At 49.1% G+C, this 20,827-nt stretch overlaps 1 protein-coding gene across 10 annotated transcripts in view; it reads right to left on the bottom strand.

The window, feature by feature from the left end:
• Window positions 1–131: 131 nt before the first annotated feature.
• The window catches only part of DENND1A (DENN domain containing 1A), a 150,537-nt gene continuing 129,841 nt past the window's right edge, over window positions 132–20,827 (bottom strand). The window contains exons 20-25 of one of the 10 annotated variants that reach the window (XM_064727997.1): window positions 13,590–13,681; window positions 13,368–13,431; window positions 9,233–9,321; window positions 5,672–5,800; window positions 3,190–3,445; window positions 132–2,356 (exon numbers count right to left, since the gene is read on the bottom strand). In XM_064727997.1, the coding sequence (XP_064584067.1) occupies window positions 1,091–2,356; window positions 3,190–3,445; window positions 5,672–5,800; window positions 9,233–9,321; window positions 13,368–13,431; window positions 13,590–13,681 (1,896 nt within the window). In that variant the 3' untranslated portion in view covers window positions 132–1,090. Of the gene's footprint in view, window positions 2,357–3,189; window positions 3,446–5,671; window positions 5,801–9,232; window positions 9,322–13,367; window positions 13,432–13,589; window positions 13,682–20,827 lie in introns of those variants that run through there. The other 9 variants (XM_064727998.1, XM_064727999.1, XM_064728002.1 and 6 more) reach the window with 9 other exon arrangements.

The following is a 20,827-nucleotide window of genomic DNA, read 5'->3' as shown; positions in this document are numbered from 1 at the left end:
CTCAGCCCCAGCACTCCGGCCATGCCCTGCCCTCAGCCCCAGCACACCGGCCTGCCCTGCCCTAGCCCCAGCCCCCCGGCCTGCCCTGCCCTAGCCCAGCACACCGGCCTGCCCTGCCCCCCCAGCCCAGCACTCCGGCCTGCCCTGCCCTCAGCCCCAGCACACCGGCCTGCCCTGCCCTCAGCCCCAGCACACCGGCCTGCCCTGCACCCAGCAGCGGGAACCGCCACGCCCCACACCTGCTCGGCTTTGTAATCATCAAGTAAGATATTGTTACATTCCATTCATATACTGCAATTTATAATATTGATAGATAATATTAAGATACACATATATAAGAACTAGGATACTCTTTATGGCCTCTATTTTCTGATGTATTTAACAAAAACAAAGTCAAAAAAATGAAAACAATTGCTGGTGTTTCCAGTTTCCCAACAGAGATGCAGGACCTATCCCTGAGCAGCTGCTCTGTGCTGTGGTTTCCAGGCCTGTGACAACTCTGCCCTGGCTGTTGGTGTTTGGGGTGGGGGGGAGTCAAAGGTGCCACCAAAGTCCATGTGACAGCACAGCTCCAGGAGCACAAACACAAACCAAGGGAGCAGTTCAGTGACTTGTGGGCCGGTTTGCTGCACTTTGCATGTGGGAACAAAATGTTGTATTTCTGTGTAATGCCAGAAAAACTGACGTCCGTTCTCAGAGGCAGGAGCGAACCCCAGCAGAGTGGGCTGTGTCAAGCTCCAGGTGTGCCAAGGACCAAAAATACAGGGAGGGAGGAACTTGTGCATCAGTAGTGCTGCCTGAAAAGCTGTGTATGGAAATCCCAACCCACCCCAACCCAACCCACCTCCCCTCAGGCTTTGGTCAGTGCAGGGATCCCAGGGTTCAGTGGCGGGGAGTGAGAGCAGTGCCAGGGACTGGGGGACTCTGACCTGTGGGCAAAAAGCTCTCGTGTTGAGTTGCAGCTCAGCGATGGTCCTGCGGCACTCCTGGCTCAGCCTTCCTTAAAAGAAATGCTTGGTTTTATGCTGGCTCAAAAAAACCAAAAAATCCCTCTGTCACTTCCAAAAGGACACCAAGGCCATGGGGCGTGTCACTCAAAGGTTTCCCATCGCTTTCTGAGCTGCTCCACCTTACCTGGTGTGGGTGACACGTCCTGCTTGGTCTTTTTTAACAGATCTTCAAATGGATCTTTTGTCTCCTCAGATTTTGAGGACAGTAACACTGACTCCAAGCCCTTGGCTGGCCTGGCAGGGACCAGAGGGGGTTCACTGGCCAGAAGAGCCAGGGCTTGTTTGGGATCTACCTTTGTGCTGGGCTGGCCCACCTGTAACGTTCGGGGTTTGGGGGGAGCAGCCAGACACGCTGGCTGGAGGGAGCTGCTGGGAGAAGGGCTGTGGCTCTGCAGGAGCAAGGAGCCAGCTGCTGGCACAGCTGGAGCCTGGCTGAACAGGTTTGGCATGGAGAGCGTGGCCATGGGGGGCTGAGGTCTCTGTGCCGGGTAGAAGGCGGCAGTGGGGGTGATGAAGCTGGAGCTGTAGGCATGACCTAGGGAGGGGGTGAAGGAGCCCCTGGGGGCTCTGACCAGGGACACGGGCAGGGCTCCTGGCAGTGTCTGGGTGAACGGATTGGGGGAGGGCTGTAGAAAAGGCGGGGGAGCAGGATAGCCCAGGGGCTGGGCAAACGCTGCAGCTGCAGGAGGCACAAAGTCACTGGGCAGGGCCCCGAAGGCGGGAGCGGGGGCCGAGCCCTGCGGGGCCCTGGCCGGCCAGGCCGTGGTTCGCAGCGGGTCCAGCAGGCTCAGCAGGAGCTCGCTCTCGTTGCCGGCGCCCTCTGCCTTCACCCGCTCGGGCTGCAGCATCCCAGCGCTGCCGGCAGCGCCGCACGGCAGCTGGGACGGGCGGGAGGAGCCACCCGCTGACTGCTGCACTTCGGCCTTTAGGGACACAGCCCCAAAGGGCTCGGGGACAAGATCTGAAACCAAGGGGCCGCGCCCCTGAGGGGTGAGGATTTCCGCTGGAGCCTGGTGCTTGGAAGCCCTGGGTGCTGGTGGTGGTGGCACGATCCCCAGTTCTGGAGTCTTTCTTCCCTGGGGCCTAGGAATGGTGATGTTCCCTTGAATGGCAGGATTGGATTCATCCTTTTCGGCAGGAGCCAGACCACTGTCTCTGCTCTGGGGTCTCCTGGAGATGGGGGGCATGTTACCCAGGGCAGCCAAGGGTCTTTCTGGGGAGCTTTGGGAATATTTGGTGGGAATAGCCATATCATCATGGCCCATGCTCCACAGCTTGTTGTAAGGGTGGGACAGCTTCATGCTTGGCACAATCCTGCTCCTCTCAGACACACCAAGATCCATTCTCTGCAAGAGAGCAGAACAAGCATTAACTCTAACTGATGTCCTCACAAGGCAGAGCAGGAAGTGAGTTCAGGCTGCTGTGAGGGAAGAGGATCAGTCCCCAGGCTGATCAGTGCAGAGGGACAACAGCGTGTGGCCAGGAGCCAGCCAGGACTCTGCAGCTCCAATTCCAGCTCTGCTGCCACGGGGTGTTCAGCTGGCACATGGTGTGCATCTGTCACAGCCCAGTAAGGAGCACACAGCCTGTGTCCAAGGCACAGAAGCTGAGAAGCCTTAATTGCTGCATGGAATAAGTTGACAAATGAAATATCTGAATGCAACACTAAAATCAATATTATTATAAAGTAGAAATGACATTTGCTTCTTTAATGTCAGATGAAGATCTTGGAGTCTGCTTTAGTTTAACACTTTCTGAGCAATGTTCCGTCACAAACATCCCGTTTCTTCAGAGGGAGATTGTTCAAATGATGCTTAAAAAAGAGCCAGATTAAAAGAAAAAAAGTTTGCAGGGGACCTGAAAATTACCAACTATTCATTCTCACTGTCAATCATCAACTTCAAAGATAACTCTATGTGATGGCCATGGGACAAACAGATTCTGAGGAAGAGGGCAAATATCCCCTCCTTTAGAAGCAAAGGCTTCAGAGGAAACACTTATCACCGAGTCCCATTTAAGCCATTTCTTAATTCAGAAATTAATTCTGAAACACATAAGCAAATCCCTGGAAAACAGATGATGATGACGATGATGATTATTATTAGGATCTACCCAATAACAGGAAAAAGATGCTCAGAATGAGCCCTGTGCCACCCCCAGGGCACAGGAAGCCCCTGACCTGGTATTCAAAGGAGCAGCGCTGCTCTGCCTCCTCCTTGGGCGTCCGCAGGTCCTCCAGGCTCTTGGCCTGGCTCAGGGGCTGGGGCTGGCCGTCCACTTCCAAGCTGGGGAAGATGTCTTCCAGGAGGTTGACTTCTGAGGCCTTGCTGGAGAGCAGAGGGCTTGGGGGCAGCGGCTCCCTGGCTCTCTCCGGGCTGCCCACGTCCTCCCCATCGGCACTGTCCGACTCCTTCAGCGCCCGGTACGGCTGAGGCCTGCCACAACCACAAATCACATCGCAAATCACCGCGCTGCTCATGCTTTGTTCTGGACGCAATTTCCTATAGAGCTGGATGAGCTACAAAGAGCTCCCCAGTGGCAAATAGAGCTCAGAGAGCTCCCCGTGCAGAGCAGGCGGGGGGCAGGGGGCCATGCAGGAGGGGAGCCGGCAGCCGAGGGTGCTCGGAAGGGCAAGAGCCGAGTGGGAGGTGCTCAGAGGGAAGCTGTGCTCGTGCAGGCACAGCCAGGCTGAGGGGAGCTCTCAGAGCAGGGACAGTGGGACACCAGCTCCCCATGCTGACTGTCTGGGCTCCCTCGGGCTGGCACGGCCTCTGCACCCTGTGTTTGCAGGCTCTGACATCCTTGGCTTTCAAGCTAACTCAGCACACAACATAACTCAGTGTTTTCCTGCAATAATTGGGAGCACTGTGCAGGTTCCAATGATTTCATTGGTGTCATCTTATCAAGAAACACCACAATCCATTATGGAGACACCTCCTTTACATTACCAGCTAAGGCTGAGTTAGCAGGATGCTTCTCTTGCACATACCTCAGCAAAAAATGGAACCAGCACATTTGCATTTTGGTGTGTGTACAGAGAACAGCAGCACAATGTGCATCCAATTAATGACAACAAGTGCCACACATGGCTGTGGGGATTGGCACTTGACTGGCAGCCAGTTGTACTGTGGCATTTAAACAAGCTTTCAATTAAAAGAAAATATTTGTGAGACCTGCAAAAACACATCCTATGGAAGAACCCTTCTCCCTTTTCCATATTTTATCATAATACATCTATATCATGCAAATCCAGAGAGCCCAGCCTGCTTCCCTCCCCAGCACACACAGAGCAGGCACTGAGCCCCAGCAGGACAGGGACACTGCAGGTACAGGGCAGACAGTGACAGCACACGGCCTCAGGGCAATCTCACATCACTCTGGGTCACCCTGCAAGCCCCCAAGGGATAGCTGAAAACAAAACTGGTCTCCTCCACTCCAAACAGGAGTGTGGAAACATTTCCTGGCCCTTTCCTACCGATCCCCCCCATCCCACCTGCCTGCAGTCCTTCCCTGTCAGCCTCTGAACCTGTGTCTGCAGCACACAATGGATTTCAGCAGCTGCAGACCCCTCTGTCCCACTGGCAGCCTCCTTCTCCAGCCTGGTCTGACCCTGCCAGGCTTCAGCTGCTCAGCTGGGGCTGGCACCGTCCATCTCCCAGCCCTGAGCTGCCTGCCTGTGCCACCATGTGCATTTCCAAAGCAGCAGCTCACAGCACCCTGGCCCCTCTTCCTACAGGTGCTGCTCAAATCAGTGGCTGCACTGTTACAGGAATGAGTGCAACTCCATGCAATTTATCTACCTTTCATCCCCTAGAAATCCTCAAGCAGGCGAGGTTAGGAAATAACAAATCCTCTGCTGACATTCAGTGAGGGCTCAGCTCAGAGCTGCCTGCTGGGATTGGGATATTCAAATAGGCAGCAAGAGGGATTTAGTGCAGCGGAACCCACGGCTGGCAGGGCTCCCCTCGCCTCACACGGGCACCCCGGGCAGGCCGTGCTCCTTCCCCTGCCACAGGCACCGTGGGCAGGGGCACAACCCTCCAGCCACAGCACCAGTGAGCAGTTCTGGCACAGCTGCTCTACACAGTCTTTCAAGACAGAGTTACAGAGCCTTGGGAAGGTACAAGTTACAAATCCAAAAGCTGAATACAAACAGACCAAACAAACTTCCTGCTTCTTGTATAATTGTCAGATTGTACTCAATGCCATCAGAGGACACCTGCAGGGATGTGATACCTGACAGGCCAGACAGGCTGGGATCAAACAGGTGACACAGGAAAAGGCTGGTAACTGCACTGGAACAAGGCTCACAGGACAACCCAAAAGCACAGTAACACCACACAAGAATGAATGGTGAAAGGTTTGGACAGGACAAGCAGCATGTTGGAACAAAGGACAAATGAAAGGGTGACATCCCACAGAGCTGGAGTCAATGGAAGCCCATAAGCTGTGTGGTGCTGCAGTGTTTCATGCAGGAGGATGCTTCTTCATGCTGCTCAACATCAAGACAGACAAGCAGGAGAAATGTTGGTCATTCATCAAGCATGGTACAGAGACCCCAGGAGCATTTCCAAATCCCAGTACAGAAGCAGGTGCCCTGGGCAATGCAAACCCCACTGTTGGAAACTGGCATGGACACAGCAAAAGAGTGAAGGATAGACCATTCGAAAGGAGCAGAGAAGAAAAAGTTTTCAGAGAAGCCAGAGACAGGATCCTCTTCCTGCTGAAATTCATCATCAGAGGAGTCCTCAGAGAGGAAGACTGTATAGTGTCGCATGGGCTTTACGAGGCTGGGGAACAGGAAGAGAAAAGGAAGTTATGGAGTCACAGTGACAGCTCCTGAGGAGAGAAACCAGGGCTCCAGAGACCCAGATCATCCTGAGCCCGACTGAGTGCACAGCAGAGCTGGGCAGGGAACTGAGCTCTGCTGCCCAGGCACAGAACAGCCCCTGTGCCAAGGGCAGGGCACTGCGGGTGCCCAAGGGCAGGGACTGCAGCCACCCCACAGTGCAGGGACAGCACAGGAACCCCCTTTCCCCACCACGTTCCCTACAGAGCTGGGCACCTCTCTGCTCCTCAGGCTCTCTGAGCTCTGACACACATTAGATCTCCCTCTCTGCTTTACAGACATTCACTCTGATGCACAAGAGGAGCTGACTCCAGGGCACATGCTTGTATCTATTTTTCACATTTGAAACTGCTTCACTCTAGACTAAAACCTCAGCTGTCCAAGGACTGGTATGAAATGCAGTTTGCCAAGTAAGGTGTATATGCTCCTTTCCTCAGCATTAAGTGAGAATCAGTTCTTAAAGACTAGGGCAGGAGAAGAGAAGTTGGATGCTGCAACCAACAGCCCAAGAGGGCCCGAGCTGCCACTGCCAATGCACGTTCACTCACAGTCAGGTCACAGCTAATTAATAAAGAGTCTCTAACAGGTGGCAGTGGCTGCGGCCAGCGGTGGTAAATCACAGCCTGCATTATTCCAGTTAAAGCCAGTGCCTTGCTTTCTTCCCCCTCTCCTTCTGTAACAGGTGTCCAGGGGAAGGAGGTGGGGCCACAGCGGCCCCCGGTGCCGCCCCGTGCCCGCGCCCCGGGGCTGCCAGCGCTCGGTAAATCCCGTGCCCCGGGGCTGCCAGCGCTCGGTAAATCCCGTGCCCGTGCCCGTGCCCGGGGCTGCCAGCGCTCGGTAAATCCGAGTCAGCCCCGGGGCTGCCAGCGCTCGGTAAATCCCGTGCCCGTGCCCCGTGCCCGCCAGCGCTCGGTAAATCCGGGGCAGCCCCGGGGCTGCCAGCGCTCGGTAAATCCCGTGCCCGTGCCCGCGCCCCGCGGCTGCCAGCGCTCGGTAAATCCCGTGCCCGTGCCCCGTGCCCGCCAGCGCTCGGTAAATCCGGGGCAGCCCCGGGGCTGCCAGCGCTCGGTAAATCCCGTGCCCCGGGGCTGCCAACGCTCGGTAAATCCCGTGCCCATGCCCGCTCCCCGGGGCTGCCAGCGCTCGGTAAATCCCGTGCCCATGCCATGAGGCTGCCAGCGCTCGGTAAATCCCGTGCCCGTGCCCGTGCCCGGGGCTGCCAGCGCTCGGTAAATCCCGTGCCCGTGCCCGTGCCCGGGGCTGCCAGCGCTCGGTAAATCCCGTGCCCGTGCCCGCGCCCAGCGCTCGGTAAATCCCGTGCCCGTGCCCAGCGCTCGGTAAATCCCGTGCCCGTGCCCGCGCCCCGGGGCTGCCAGCGCTCGGTAAATCCCGTGCCCGTGCCCGCGCCCCGCGGCTGCCAGCGCTCGGTAAATCCCGTGCCCGTGCCCCCGGGACTGCCAGCGCTCGGTAAATGCGGGTCAGCCCCGGCGCCGCGCGGACGGGACGCGCTCCACGGCGCCGGCAGCAGCGCGGAGCGGGGGCTCCGTTTTAATGAGGAAGATCTGCATCTCGGGAGCTTTTTTCATGTGTCAGGATGCATGGACAAATCAGCAGCACATCACGCTGGCCAAAAATGAAATGCTGACAAATGTAGATATTTCAAATTTAATTGACACCTAAATGTACTTGAGATAGTAAAAAAAAAAATATAGAAAATGGGAGTGCAGGGTACAGGAAATAGTAAGGAGAATTCTGTAATAATTTTAAAGGATGTTCTGGTTATAAGAAAATTAGTTTTGTTTATTTTATTATGGTATTGCTTTTTCCTGAATATTGAGATTATGGTACAAAGGAGTGTATGGACTTGTCATGAAAATTCTGTATCTTGTGAAAGCTGAGATGTAAAGACTTACTGAAACTAGCACCAATAAACTAGACCCAAATAAAATAATTAAAATACAATATATCTCCAGCATTGGTACAATGTTTACCATTTGTATTTATGTTTATCTCCTGTCTGATAGTGGCAGGAATTGAAGATACACGTTAGCAGAGAGCAACATTGGGATGTCAACAGCTTTTGAACCCAAACATGCAGAATCCTCCATAGGAACACACATAAATGTTAAACTGATTCAATTATCCTCCACCTAAATGCAGTGAGTCATCAGATTAAATATTAAAAAACCGCTTTTAGTTTAAAAATCCCCACAACCTCTGAGCAGGGCCAGCATGGCTCGCTGCAGGAGCTGCATCTGTTCCACAAGAGGGCAACCAAATTCCACTGTAAAATGCACAAATACCCCTGTGCAAGGGAGAAATCACCGTGCAGTTTAAGCCAAAGACAGAGTATGGCCCTACCCTGGCATGGCTGCAAAGAGCTGTCCATGCACTGATGCCCCTCCAGTATGTTTGGGCTGTGCTGGCAAGTTCAGAACATCCCAGCTCAGAGCATCTCAGCTCAGAGCATCCACAGCTCAGAGCATCCACAGCTCAGCTCAGAGCATCCACAGCTCAGCTCAGAGCATCCACAGCTCACAGCATCCACAGCTCAGAGCATCCACAGCTCAGCTCAGAGCATCCACAGCTCACAGCATCCATTCCCTGGCCAGGGTCACCCCTGAGGGCCCACTGCTAACTCCACTCAGGCACTGTCAGGAGTCTGTAACACACACTCCTTGTCATCTTTGCAAGGAGAAGTGACATTAGTGAAAGTGCCTGAAAAAGCCTCCCTGAGACATCAGAACATGCCTGTACTGGTATGCACAAGTGAGACACTGGAAACCAACACCTTTTGTCCAGGAGCAGTGGGCTGGGGCAGCACAGATGATTTGGAACATTCCCCCTTCAGTGGCACAGCTAAAGGGGGGATACATTTGCTGGTACTGTGCAAAGTGAAGCCCTAGAAACCCTCACCAGAGCTCACTCAGACATCACGGTCCTGTTAATGCACTCTAGTCAGACACAGCCCCTTCTGCCATCACTGTCAAATAACCAGCTCTGCATCCTCCAGCTACAGCCTGGCAAGAACACTGCAGCTGCAGGGCTGGAACTGACCATCTCCTTGAAAGAAAAGTGCAAACCAAAACAACAAAGGAATTAACAAACCTCCAAAACCTGAAAACTTTCACTGAAGAGGCTGATCAGAGTGCACTAACGTGGCAAACCACAACGTTTCCATAAGCAAACCTTGGTTACTTGATTTTTCACACTTTCTCTACAATGTTCCAAATTTTTTTTTTAAAAATCAGTTTTGTTCTTAGTTAAAATCTAACTTTGACCGGTAGTATTTTTAATGTCTCCTCTGGTGAGCCCCAGTTCTGAACACACAGTTTGATGGCAGCAGAGAGAAGCAGAGCAGCACAGTACTTACTGTTCTGGGCTGGGAACTGAGGTCCTCCGGCCCTCCACACCAATGTTGCTCTTGGGCCTCTTAACCACATGAGGTCTTGGGGGGCGAACCTGTGACATGCACAGAGACATCTCATCAAACACTGCCCTGATCCAACAGCAGACACACACAACACATGGAGAACCACCAGTATCCTACAGGGATCTTCCACTGGGCCTTGCTTTGTCGTTGGCGCCACACAATGTTACACATGAGTGTGGATACATCAGTGGATCTAAAGGATGGATATAAACCACGTGGCCCCAGGACTTGCAAACCAAACATATATGCTTGTCACTGTTTGCTATTCGCCCTGTCCTGTTTGGTGCAGGCTGAATTTCACAGAAAAGATTCACAGAAAAGAGTGAGCTTCCCCCTGAGCAGTCAGTGGTGAGAGAAAAGCTGGGGATGTCCACGTGCTCTGGACATTGCACGGGCAGTGGGGCTCAGCTCTGACACCATCACCCTTCTGGCCGCTTGCTCCTTCTGTGCAAGGCTATCAGGGAAGATGTGTACTTAGGATAAATGTTTTAACATGAAAACCAGCTCATTCTTCATCAAAAATTTGCTTCCTTCCAGCAGCTGAACACAAACCCTCGCCAGCCATGTTGTCATTAGCACTCTTGGTATTAAGTCAGACTTCTGTTGTAAGTAAAAATCCAAAGCTTTTCTGTGGAAGATGACGCTGCTGCCAATCCAGTCTCACATACATATCCATCACCTTCTAATGTATGGAAATTCAGCTTGATTTCTGACCAGGATCTCCACAAGCAAACAAGCCTTATTTCAAGGAAAGGAATAAGCCCAAAGTTTGTGTATGTGCTAGCTCACACTGCTGAGGAATTCTGTGCTGAACTTATCCCTGTGAGTCAAATGAGGGAATCTGCAGCATCAGGGCAGACTGCACACACCAGCTTCATGTGTTTTGTTAAGAAAGTACAACTCGACCTGAAAAAGAGTCGGATCTGTTGGCTCAGCTCAATGCTTATCTCAGCAGAAATGGCCAAAAACCCAAATAAAGGTGGGAATACAATTCAGCTGCTGACCTCCCAGAGCCTGTGCTCCCTTAAGAGGCACAAGAGAAAGGAGATGTTCATGGCCTACAGCCTGAGTGCTCTGGAGTGACTACATACATTTTAAAAAAATATTTGTTGGGGGAGCAGGACTTTCCAGGTTTGTTTTGGTTTTGTTTGTTTTTTCTTTTAATTTTTCTTCTCAGGTACAAAACCCTCAAATTCTCCTGCCAGGAGAAAGCCACCAAATTGCATGTAGTGCTTCTGCCCTACACGCAGTATGCAGAAAATAGCAGCAGCATTATTGCATTGAATTTTCATTTCAAAGGAAATGGTGCACAGCAGATATGATGAAGAAATCCAGAGTTGTATTGCCACTATTTCTTAGGAAAAAGGGCTTATGAAAAGGTCAGATGTTAAGGTCTTGGAGATCAGTCCCCACACAAGGCTGTTCCTCTCTACAATAAAGACAGCTTAAGAATGTGAATTTATGGCAGGAATGGAAGGATTAAGTTTGTGGCAACTTCAACTGAACTTGCAACGTGGCGAAACATGGGGAAAAGAACAACAGAGCTAATTAGAGGAGCTGAGCTGTCAGAGCGCAGCAGAATGGCTCGGTGCCAACAAACAAAAGGAATGGGCTGGCAATCAGCAGGATCGATGAAGAATACTGCTTCATTAGGGCTGATAAAACACGGAGAGAGCGCAGAGAGGAGAGAGGGAGAGGGGGGCGACAGCCAGGAGGAACGGGAGAGGAGAGCGCCAAGGAGAGAGGGAAAGAGAGGAAGAAAGCAAAGCTGCTTAATTAAATGGGAGCTGGGAGCTGATGTGTAAAGCTGGCCTGTCAGCGTGCTGGGAACACTTTCACCTTTCTCTGGCTCTGCTGCCGGGGAGGGACAGAGGGGAGAGTTTGGGGTGGCTCCGGGGCCCCAGCCCAGCGCGCTGCAAGGTGACAAAGCTGAGCCATTTGGAGCATTGTTCCTGGGGAACTGCAGGGAAAAGCCAGGAATCAAGGCAATTCCTTGCTGCATTTTGAGTCTCACATAGCCACAGAGGCAAGGTTAAATGCTTATCAAATGCAAAATATCAAAGAAATCCAATTACGTGAGCACACAGCCAAAGGAAAAAGGTAAACTTCCAGGACAGAAGGGTTGAATGTGCTTATTACTGTCCCCATCAACTTAATGCATAATTATTATATTTTAACTTTTTCTAATTGAATAAAGTTTCCAAACAACCACTATTAATCCAAACAGACCTCCATTAATTAGAAGCAACAACCCTCTCTCTTTCATAATACTACCACTTATTTCCAAAGCAGCAGAATGCAAAGAACATCTCTGTTCTGCTTCCTTAACCTTTCTTTGGTCTGTATTTTTGGCTTTATTATCAGCAATTACTCATATTGCAAGCACTAGTGGCCATGTATTCCTCCTTGCAGCACAAAGTATTTCTCAGGAATTCTGGTATTATGTGGCCCTGGCTGGAAGAGCAGAGGGACCTGGTCAGCCCCTTTAGTGCTTGTGTACAAGGCCAGGATAAATCAATTGCTGATACCCACCTCTGTAGGAGCTGCCAAGCCTGAGAGGGAAAAACAGCCTGCAAAAAGTATTATTTACACATACAGAAATGTGTTGCAACTACCAAAAGCCAAATAACAGTTCTGAACAACAACAAATTTATGTATATTTGATACAAGCATATTTTTGGGATTGATTATAATAATTTACATTTATCTTGAATTTCCCCTTGATGAATGAAGCCTTTCTGTTCCACTTACTGACACAGCCAGAGGAATGCAACAGGAGCTTTCATTATTACATTTCCAACCTTTTATCAATCACATTGGGAGCAAAGACAGTTGAACCAACCATGTTACAGTGAGGACTATTAATACCCTACAGCTGGGAGATTAAACAGTCTTAACAAGATCTCCACATAATAAATGGCTCCATTTGAACAATACAGTTCAGCAACTTTGGTACAGAGGAATCACAACACGCCCCCTTACACCTGCCAAATGTGGAACATGAGGGCATGGGAACACTACAGGAAGCCCACAGCACATGGAAAGTCTTGATCCCAGTGAAACACATCTGGGAGGGTCTCCCATGCCCACTGTACTTAAGAGAACACACATCATCATAGTCAATGCTATTTTTTAAACACAGAAAACAGAAATTTTCAGGGGGAAAAAAATCCATAAAAATGACTCTATTACACCCAGAGTTAAAAAGACAGAGGAGAAACACATGCCACTGAAATGTCACACAGGAACATGCACCAGAGATCAAAAGTTAAAACACACACCCAGTTGCACTTGTTAACCAGTTACCTGCTCATCCAAAACACATTTTAACAAGTTTTAGCAAGATCAGATTTGAAAACTTGCATCTTTCTCTTTCTTATGCATGTATGTATATGGATAAGGAAGCAAGAAGTAAGATGATATGGGGGGGAACTATATTCATAAAGCTGAATATAATCCTGAATATACATAAATACCTTCCAATGCTGTGCCAAAACCCAACACCCCTCCTAAACTGATGCTTCTTGCCTTTACCTTTAACAAAAACAAACATCTGGTGCAGGGTGCAGACCCAGCAGGGTGTCCAGTCAATGCCACTCTGCTATCCATAGGCAGAAACTGTCCTACAGTGAGTGTTTTTGGGGAAAAGCTGCTGAGATAAGGTGTCCCTACTTAACACGTACAGGCACTGCACTGCCAGTAATTTCTGTGCAGTTCTTCCATGGAGGAGTCCCTTCCTCTGGCCAACCTGCTGGGCCTCCTTTTACACCATGGAATTACCCAGTGTATGCCATCCATAACATGGCACCAATGTTCCACTGCCAAAGATCGACCTCGCTTTCTTCAAGTCTATTCATACATGGAGAAGAATTAGGCATCCCAAATGAATTAAAAGCATAACTTGCAAAGAATAATATTATGTCTTCAGACTTCTGCTTCCTTTCAGATTTGAGTTCAGTGCAAGTCTTCAAAAGCTCACTGGCTAAAAACTTCCACCAGCCAGTCTAGCAGGGCTTTGTGTGTAAGAAACCACAGCAAAAGTCAAACCAGAGGTGGCCAGAGCAGCCCCAGTTACCTGCAGAGCTGCCCAGAGCTGCAGGGCTCGCCAGAGAAAAGCAGAACAACCGCGGGTCCCAGGGCTGTGCCGCAGCAGAGAGAAGGCAGTTTAGGAGCGTAATTCACACATGGCTTCTGTGCAGAGCTTGACAATCCAAACTACCAGGGTTTAGTAGTGCTACAAGGAGCGTAACTCAGGCAGGGTTAAGCTGTGGCAGTGAAACAATCCCCAGCTACTCACGGGCCTGGAGGAGCGCTGGATCTTTGGGGGCGGCGGCCGCGGCGGGCGGAGTCTGTGCTGCTGCAGCAAAGTGGAGACTGAATTAAAGTCACCTGCATGGAAACCCCTCTGATGTCCTGGCAAAAGCAGCATGAGCATGTGACAGCACGTGATTTACCTTCATACTCACCTCACAAAATGCCCTTTTTCTTACTTTGCTTTTCCAAAGCAGCGACAAGCCCCACGGCCTGGGATGTGCCCTGGCAGCACAGGGACCCATGGCGGGCTGCACTCAGCTCCTGGACACCACAGGCAGCAGGGCCAGCACAGACAGCAAAGTGGACTGACACAGCAAAGATCCTCACGCTGGACTCTGGGACCTCGAGGCTCTAGGCAAGTGCTCTAGGCCACATTTTTGCAAATGGAAACCAGGATACTCAAAAACACTTTCACTAAAATCTTGAGTGATTTTAGTGCTTGTGAAAACTTATGGAGAAGGCCTCAAACCAGACATGTAAGAGCAAGGAAAAAACCCCAATTCAGTGAAACTTTTCATGTACTTAAAGCTGAGCTTACGCTCATCCTGTCCTGAGTTTTACTCCTAAGTGACCAACAATTACAAATCCGGCCTTAAAGCATCATGATGGCCTAGAACCCAAAACTACTTGTGTAAATATTATCTTAGTTCTGTGTAAGTTAAAATGAACACACTACAAATATTCTACATATTTATATTACAACAAACTACTCCTTTGCAAGAGCCAATTCTTTCATATCCTTATCCTGTCACTAGATTATTTTTTCCAGCTGAGATTTAAATATCACATATGATTAAGCTTTCATCTCTGATCAAAAAATAGTTCTATGTATTTCCACAATAAAGACACATACAAATGCTGCTTTGGGAAAAGATTAAAGATGAAGAAACTTTTTTGTATCTTGGACTTCTAACCAGGCATCGTGTTAACTCTCAGAACTGCGACCTCAGTGCTTGTAGCAACACAGGCAAAGCCAACACTCCAATTGCAGTTCCTGTTATCACTGCAGTGCTCCCAGCAATGGAGTTTGTGGGAGGTTTGTGGTGCTGCACCGCACGGTGCCCGGCTGAGCCCCAGGAGATCCCAGAGCAGGTGAGGCAGAAGTGCCCTGGCCAGAGCGCGGGGCAGGGCCAGGGCTGCGAGCACCGGCAGCAGCAGGCCCGGGGCACAGGGGAGGCACCCAGGGAACGGGGGCTCTGCCGGAGCTGCTGCTCCCGCCCCTCACTGCACCCGGATTCGCTGCTCAAACTCTGGGTGTGCTGGGAGAGCCACTGATTTGAAGTTAATTTGTTAATGCAGCAAAACACATTGTTTCTAAAAGGTCAGCAGGTGAAGCTGTGTTGGAATATCAACTTAATTACCTGGGCTGTAGGGAGGAATGGGCACCAACCAGCACATGGCTGCAGTGCTAAAAGCTGCTAAATTGCTGTTCCAGGTATGGTCCTAAATATATGTACTATAGCTTTTTCTGTGAAGGGGAGAAATGTCTAAATTAGCACTTTCTCACAATAGCTGTTTACCAGCATATCTTTTTCCTCTGGATATTTGCTTAATCGCCTTGTTCCAAATACTTCCGAAACAACAAGACAGAAAATTTGCAGAAAGCCATTTTTATGACTGTGGATCTGGCACTGCTTTGCTAATTATCAGACAAGTGACTTAAGCTATGAGATGCTGGAGCAAGAAAAATCTTACATTCACTTTTACACTATCAAAATATTATTTAAAAATTATAGATCCCACATCTCATAAAACAGCTATTGTACACCTAAGGAACTTTCACAATACAGCTATTTAGGGTTTTATACCCGAGTAAACATTACAAAAGGATAATTTTTGGTCTGTGACATAACAGCTTGTGAGCAGAATATTATCTCAAACTAATTGTGGAGGTCTTTTGAGGTTTTTTTAAAGTGGTATTCAAAACAGAGCCTTGTGAGTAAATCAGAGGTGCTAGTTCATGTGCAGCAACAAGTGCAAGCCGACGGAAATGCTTAAAGGAAACACCACCAGATGAGAACTGGTTTGTTAGTATGTGGAGAAAGAAGTGCTTCTCAATTAGCAGTGAGGGTGTTTCCAATAATTTCCAAAGCAAAGCTCTTCTAGATGAATATCTTATTTCCTTCTGCAATTGAGGACTGGCTTGAAAATACCTTCAAGTCAATCAGCCATGGCAGAGAGATGCCTTGTGCTGGATGAAGCCAGGCTCACACACACCAGGCTGCAGGAGACCTGAAGAGCTGACTTTGGGAGAACATGCTGGACTCAACTGAACACTCAATTAAAAAAAAAAGGGAGAAAATAACAACACTGAAAAATGTCTGATACCTAAAAAGATTCAGTAGAGAAAGCAGACGGAATCTACGAGGCAGCTGTTTTATTATCCAGCCAGATCCCTGCACAGCACACTCTGCTTTTTACATGCTCCCATATGTATAGCTCACAAATTGGGATGACAGGAACAGTGTATGCTTTACAGCATATATTTTTAATTTACACTCTGAAATACTTCAATGGAAATCTGCTGGGTCCTGTGATAAAAATAATCTCCATGTTTTAAGGGATGCCTCATTCTTCAAGCCACATTTGTGGAGTGGGAAGGTAGAACAAGTCTGGCAAAAATGCAGCAATGCCTAAAGCCAAAATCCCAAAACCATGAGAACACCACTGTGGACCTCTTCCTACAGCAAAGAGGCGCCTGCAGAACACAAAATATTTAATTCAATTTAGAGTCACTCTGGTTCAAAGCTGCCTCCCACACGTTGTTTCCATTTTGCTCCCATGCAGTGAGGCCCTGGGTAACAAAGGATCCTGCTGCAGACAGTAACTACACAAGGCAGGAGCAGGCCAGGGTTCTGCTGATCCCTTTTCCACCTGCTCTGCTCTGGTCCCTGCAGAGCTTTCCCAGCCCTGATCCTCGCTGGGCCTTCCTTGGCAATTTGCTCCAGCACTCACCACTGTTTGGGCAGGGGATTCATCCATCACCATTCACTACTCTAAACACACACCAGCTTTTTGTTCTGAGAATGTATCAGAAAAAACAAAGAAATTTCAACACAAAGAATGGACTTGGAGTCCATTTCTTTGAAATACTCACTGTGACACAGAACTGTTCTCCTTGTCCTCTTGGGCAACCACTGGTGACTTTGTATAATTTCTTGTTATTTCTTTGATATTTTGCACCAGCTTTTTTTCTGGACCCAGCAGTAACAGCAGAGTCCTACACTGACAACATCCACTGCTCAGTCCTAGATGGGTAACTGTGAACACAGGGATGTTCCTGGTACTACACTAAGCCAGGAAGGAACACATCCTATGCACTGCACCACACAGTGGGCCTTACCCTGGAGCAGCACAACTTCATTTGTCCAGAAAGAGAATAAAACCCCAGCTCTCCATAACATTGCTGCATAATGACAGGGCCATGAAGGAAAACTCCCTTAACTCATCAAAGCAGGCCCTTTCTGGATTACAGGAAACCAGCAAGGAGGGCTTTTGTACAACTATTCACAGAGGTAAAACTGGCAAGAGGTTGAAAGAGAATCTCGCTGAGATGATCGCTTTTCCAGAGGACTTCTTCCAAAATGAGGTTCATTTTGCTGTGGTTTGTTTTCATTCTGTCTATTCTTCAACATACATGGATGGAGAGACATGTTGCAAAAAATCCCAGACCCCAGGAATATATTTATCCCCCTGTGTTAAAGCCTATCCATCTACTACCTCAGCAGAGTTTAAAATCACAGCTAATAGGTTAACAACTGCTTTTCTTCTGCTTCAGATGAAGAATATCAGAAAGCTGGGGGAATATTCAGCTTCCCAATTTGTACTGACTGCTCAGTGCTACTCGCAATGTCTGTTTGACAGGACTGACATTTTGTAGCACTGTGAGATGGGAGAACGTGTGACATTTTTATTCATGGTGGCGTACGCCCTTGTAATGATCAGCCCTGGTCGATGTGCTTACTGCAGCAGCCCCGAGCCCTCGGAGAACAAACAGCAGCCCGAGGTGCCAGCAGTTTGGCTGCCTTATTAAACACCACCAGGATTCTAACGAAGAGCAACTGCTGGAAAATCTCACTGTCAAATCCTCAAGGACATTGTCAACATGGAACTAACTACATATATTTTTCACTTAAAATACTAGAAAATCCAGCAATACAATATCAAATTTAAAGAAAAAAGCCACAGTGGTTTGTGTGTGCTTTTTAACTGGTCATTTTACCAGCTTTATATTGGCTTTCTGTGGTCCTGGTGCTGGAATTCAAATCAAAGAGATCATGTAACCTGCATGATTTAAAACGCTGGAAAATGGACATATCCCTTATTATCTCTTAACAGCTATTTCTCTCTAGCAAGTGGAATACTTGCACAGAAAAAAGAAAAAATATATGGTCTCTCATTTAAGGAATTCTATAAACAGCAATGACTCTCTGCTTCACTCACCTTCATTATTCACCAAGGCAGGCTGCATAACTGGGGGGACATTCTCCCCCACACACCCACAGAAGGACACAGACCCTCTGTCTGCAGCCTGGCACTCACAACTGCTTTGTGTGGCATTCATCAGCCCAGCTCTGAAGGACAAATCTAAAACATGCCTGGCCAAACAAACAGTCCCAGTGGGGTCAGCATTAGAAGAATTATATGTTTCACACACTCTTTCTCTTTAATCTCCTGGTTAATCCAGTGGCCCAGAGGTCAGTTCAGACAGTTCTGGCCTAACTGCACATATCAACTTCATAAGTAATACATGAGAAGCCTCTGGATGCTGATCTACATTGATAGAGAAGCAAGTCACCCATAAGACACTGTGAGCTCTCCTCAGGTTGTCAATCTAGGTGATTTGGGTAGCCTTGCATGTACTGATATATTTATTTTCTATGTATGTATTATTTATAAAGCACAACTCTCCTTCCACATGCCAGCAGTGATGGACCAAGATCCTCCCTGCAAGATATTTATGGGTTCCTCAGCAGAACAGGACTAACAAGGAGACTCTGCAGACAGGTTACAGCTGCTGTCTCTTGTCACAAGGCCCGGGAGGTCGGCTCTGCCAGCCCTCCCTTCACACGTGCAGGCAGTGCAGCACTGACACGCAGCTCTCAGGGCAGCACAGTCATTGCCAGCATCCCTGTGTAAGGAGTGCTTCAAATACCCAGACAGCTGGAAAACACTGAAAGCCACACTCTGCAACGTGCTTTTTCATGGCTGAACACATACATGTGCTGGATGCAGTCTGGGGCCACAGGCTCACTGCAAAGCACGAATTCCTGCATGGCACAGCACCAGGCCCCTGCTGCAGGGGCTGGAGGGAAGCCAGCTGTGCCCGCTCCCTGGGGAGCCCTGGGCAGCGGGTGCAGGAGGGGCACAGACCCCGGGCACGCTCTGCGGGCGCTGCTCACACCTGTCCCACGTTGGCACACACGGCCAGGGCAGGCACTCCCTAACTCCCACCACATGGATTGCCATCTCTGCTAACCCTGCACACCACAGCACAGCTTCAATCCAATGCAGCACTGTCTTGTCCACTGACGTTGGTTTTACTACTCTGACTAAGAACGCTGTCCCCGGAGAACCTGATGGGACATTTGAGTGGTCTCAAGCAGACATTAGATGGGCAAGTGCTTCTGGGCCAAGACATTTGTCTTTCCTGTGAGACTTGTACTGAGCAACACTGAATTCCTTCCTGAAAGGAACAGGCAAAGAATGGAGTGAGAACAAATGAGGGTAGAGATATGCCTTCTGAAGACAAAATCATTTTAAACAACTAGTACTTTTGCTAAATCCATAAAGAATCAATTGGAGAGAGGGAGGAAACCCCATGTGGCTCCAGGGAAAGGAAATGAGAACCCACATTGCTCATCTGTGGGGAAGAGTGGAAGGGAGGTTCGTTTTCTTAATGAAGGTGCTGCTATTGTCCAAGCAGCTCAGAGTGGCCAGAGGAGGGCTGGCTCTGCAACCAGAGCATACAGTTACACGAATATTAGCAAATGAACTTGTTTTCCCCTTTCCCCTTTGGTTTCTACCTCAGTGCCACACAATGCCTGCTGTGATCCAGGGGAATCTGCTATTGTTCCGATGCACCTGGGTGTGAAGGGAGTCACAGGGTCTGGCAAAGGAGCCTTCCTCCCTTCCCTGCTTCATCCCTTTTACCCTGGAGATAATCCCTCCTCTGCTGCCTCTGGCCTCAGCGATCCAGTTCTGCATTCCTGGAATGTAGCTGGCTGGTGTTCTCCCCATCTTCCCCCTGACCTCTTAATGCCGTTTAATCTCCTGGAAGAAGAGCACTGCCCTGCAAAGCAGAGTTGTTTGTTCTGTGTGTCCAAGTGCACACTGTGACTAGGAAAAATGAACACGTTCATTTACAGCAAAAGGCTTCAAAACAGCAAATAAGACAGCAATTTCCATGCTGTGGCCTACAAGAGTTTAACAGCAGTCAGAACGAGCCAGGGAGAGAACCCAGAGAAGTCTTTCCACAGTCAGACAAGCTGCTTCAGTACATTAATGCATTTTCCATTTGTCTCATTTACATTAGTCCCCAGAGCATTGATTCTCTGTAGTTTGCATCAAGCATGGAACATGATTGAATCTCTCTACTAAAGATATATGTGGAAGAGTCTTTTGTATTTTTTTAAGCTTTACACCTTTTGGTGCATAAATGGAATTAAGTATCCCATTTGCTGGTAAATAAAAACAAGCCACAGAAAACATAAACCCAGCTAAGCTGACAAATGACATTCTAATTATAATAGACACAATTAGAGAGCTGTACAGAACTGCCAGGATCACTTGCTTCTAATGAAATTATTCCCTTTCCCAAACATCACAACAAGTGATGTTTCTGGCAGCTTATCATTTGCTGGTTTAATTGTACTAAATCAGGGGTGCTACTGACTGTGGGAAAGCTCCTAGGGAGGAATGTTCCTAAGTGTAGGCTTGATTTTGAAGCCCTTGGGCTCATCCTGTGTGTTCACACCCCCTCTCCCAGACTGGTGGGAAGACTGGGCACAGTTCAATCCTGTATGAACTCTGTGGGTCCTGCCAAAGCAGCCCCAACAACTGCTGGCTTGGACAAGGAACCTGTTCAAAACAGTCCCCATGACACTGTGTAGGGTCCATTCTCCAAACGGGTCAAAGACAACACAGACACGTGTTCTGCCTAAAAGGTGCAAGCGTGGCCATGGCAACAAGAGCCCAAACCCCGAGTCACAGATCCCCTGC

The sequence above is a fragment of the Zonotrichia leucophrys genome, chromosome 17 (assembly GCF_028769735.1).
Source record: "Zonotrichia leucophrys gambelii isolate GWCS_2022_RI chromosome 17, RI_Zleu_2.0, whole genome shotgun sequence".
Classification (NCBI taxonomy): domain Eukaryota; kingdom Metazoa; phylum Chordata; class Aves; order Passeriformes; family Passerellidae; genus Zonotrichia; species Zonotrichia leucophrys.
Note: the sequence above shows the minus strand (reverse complement) of the source record. Positions and strands in the feature narration are given on the sequence as shown.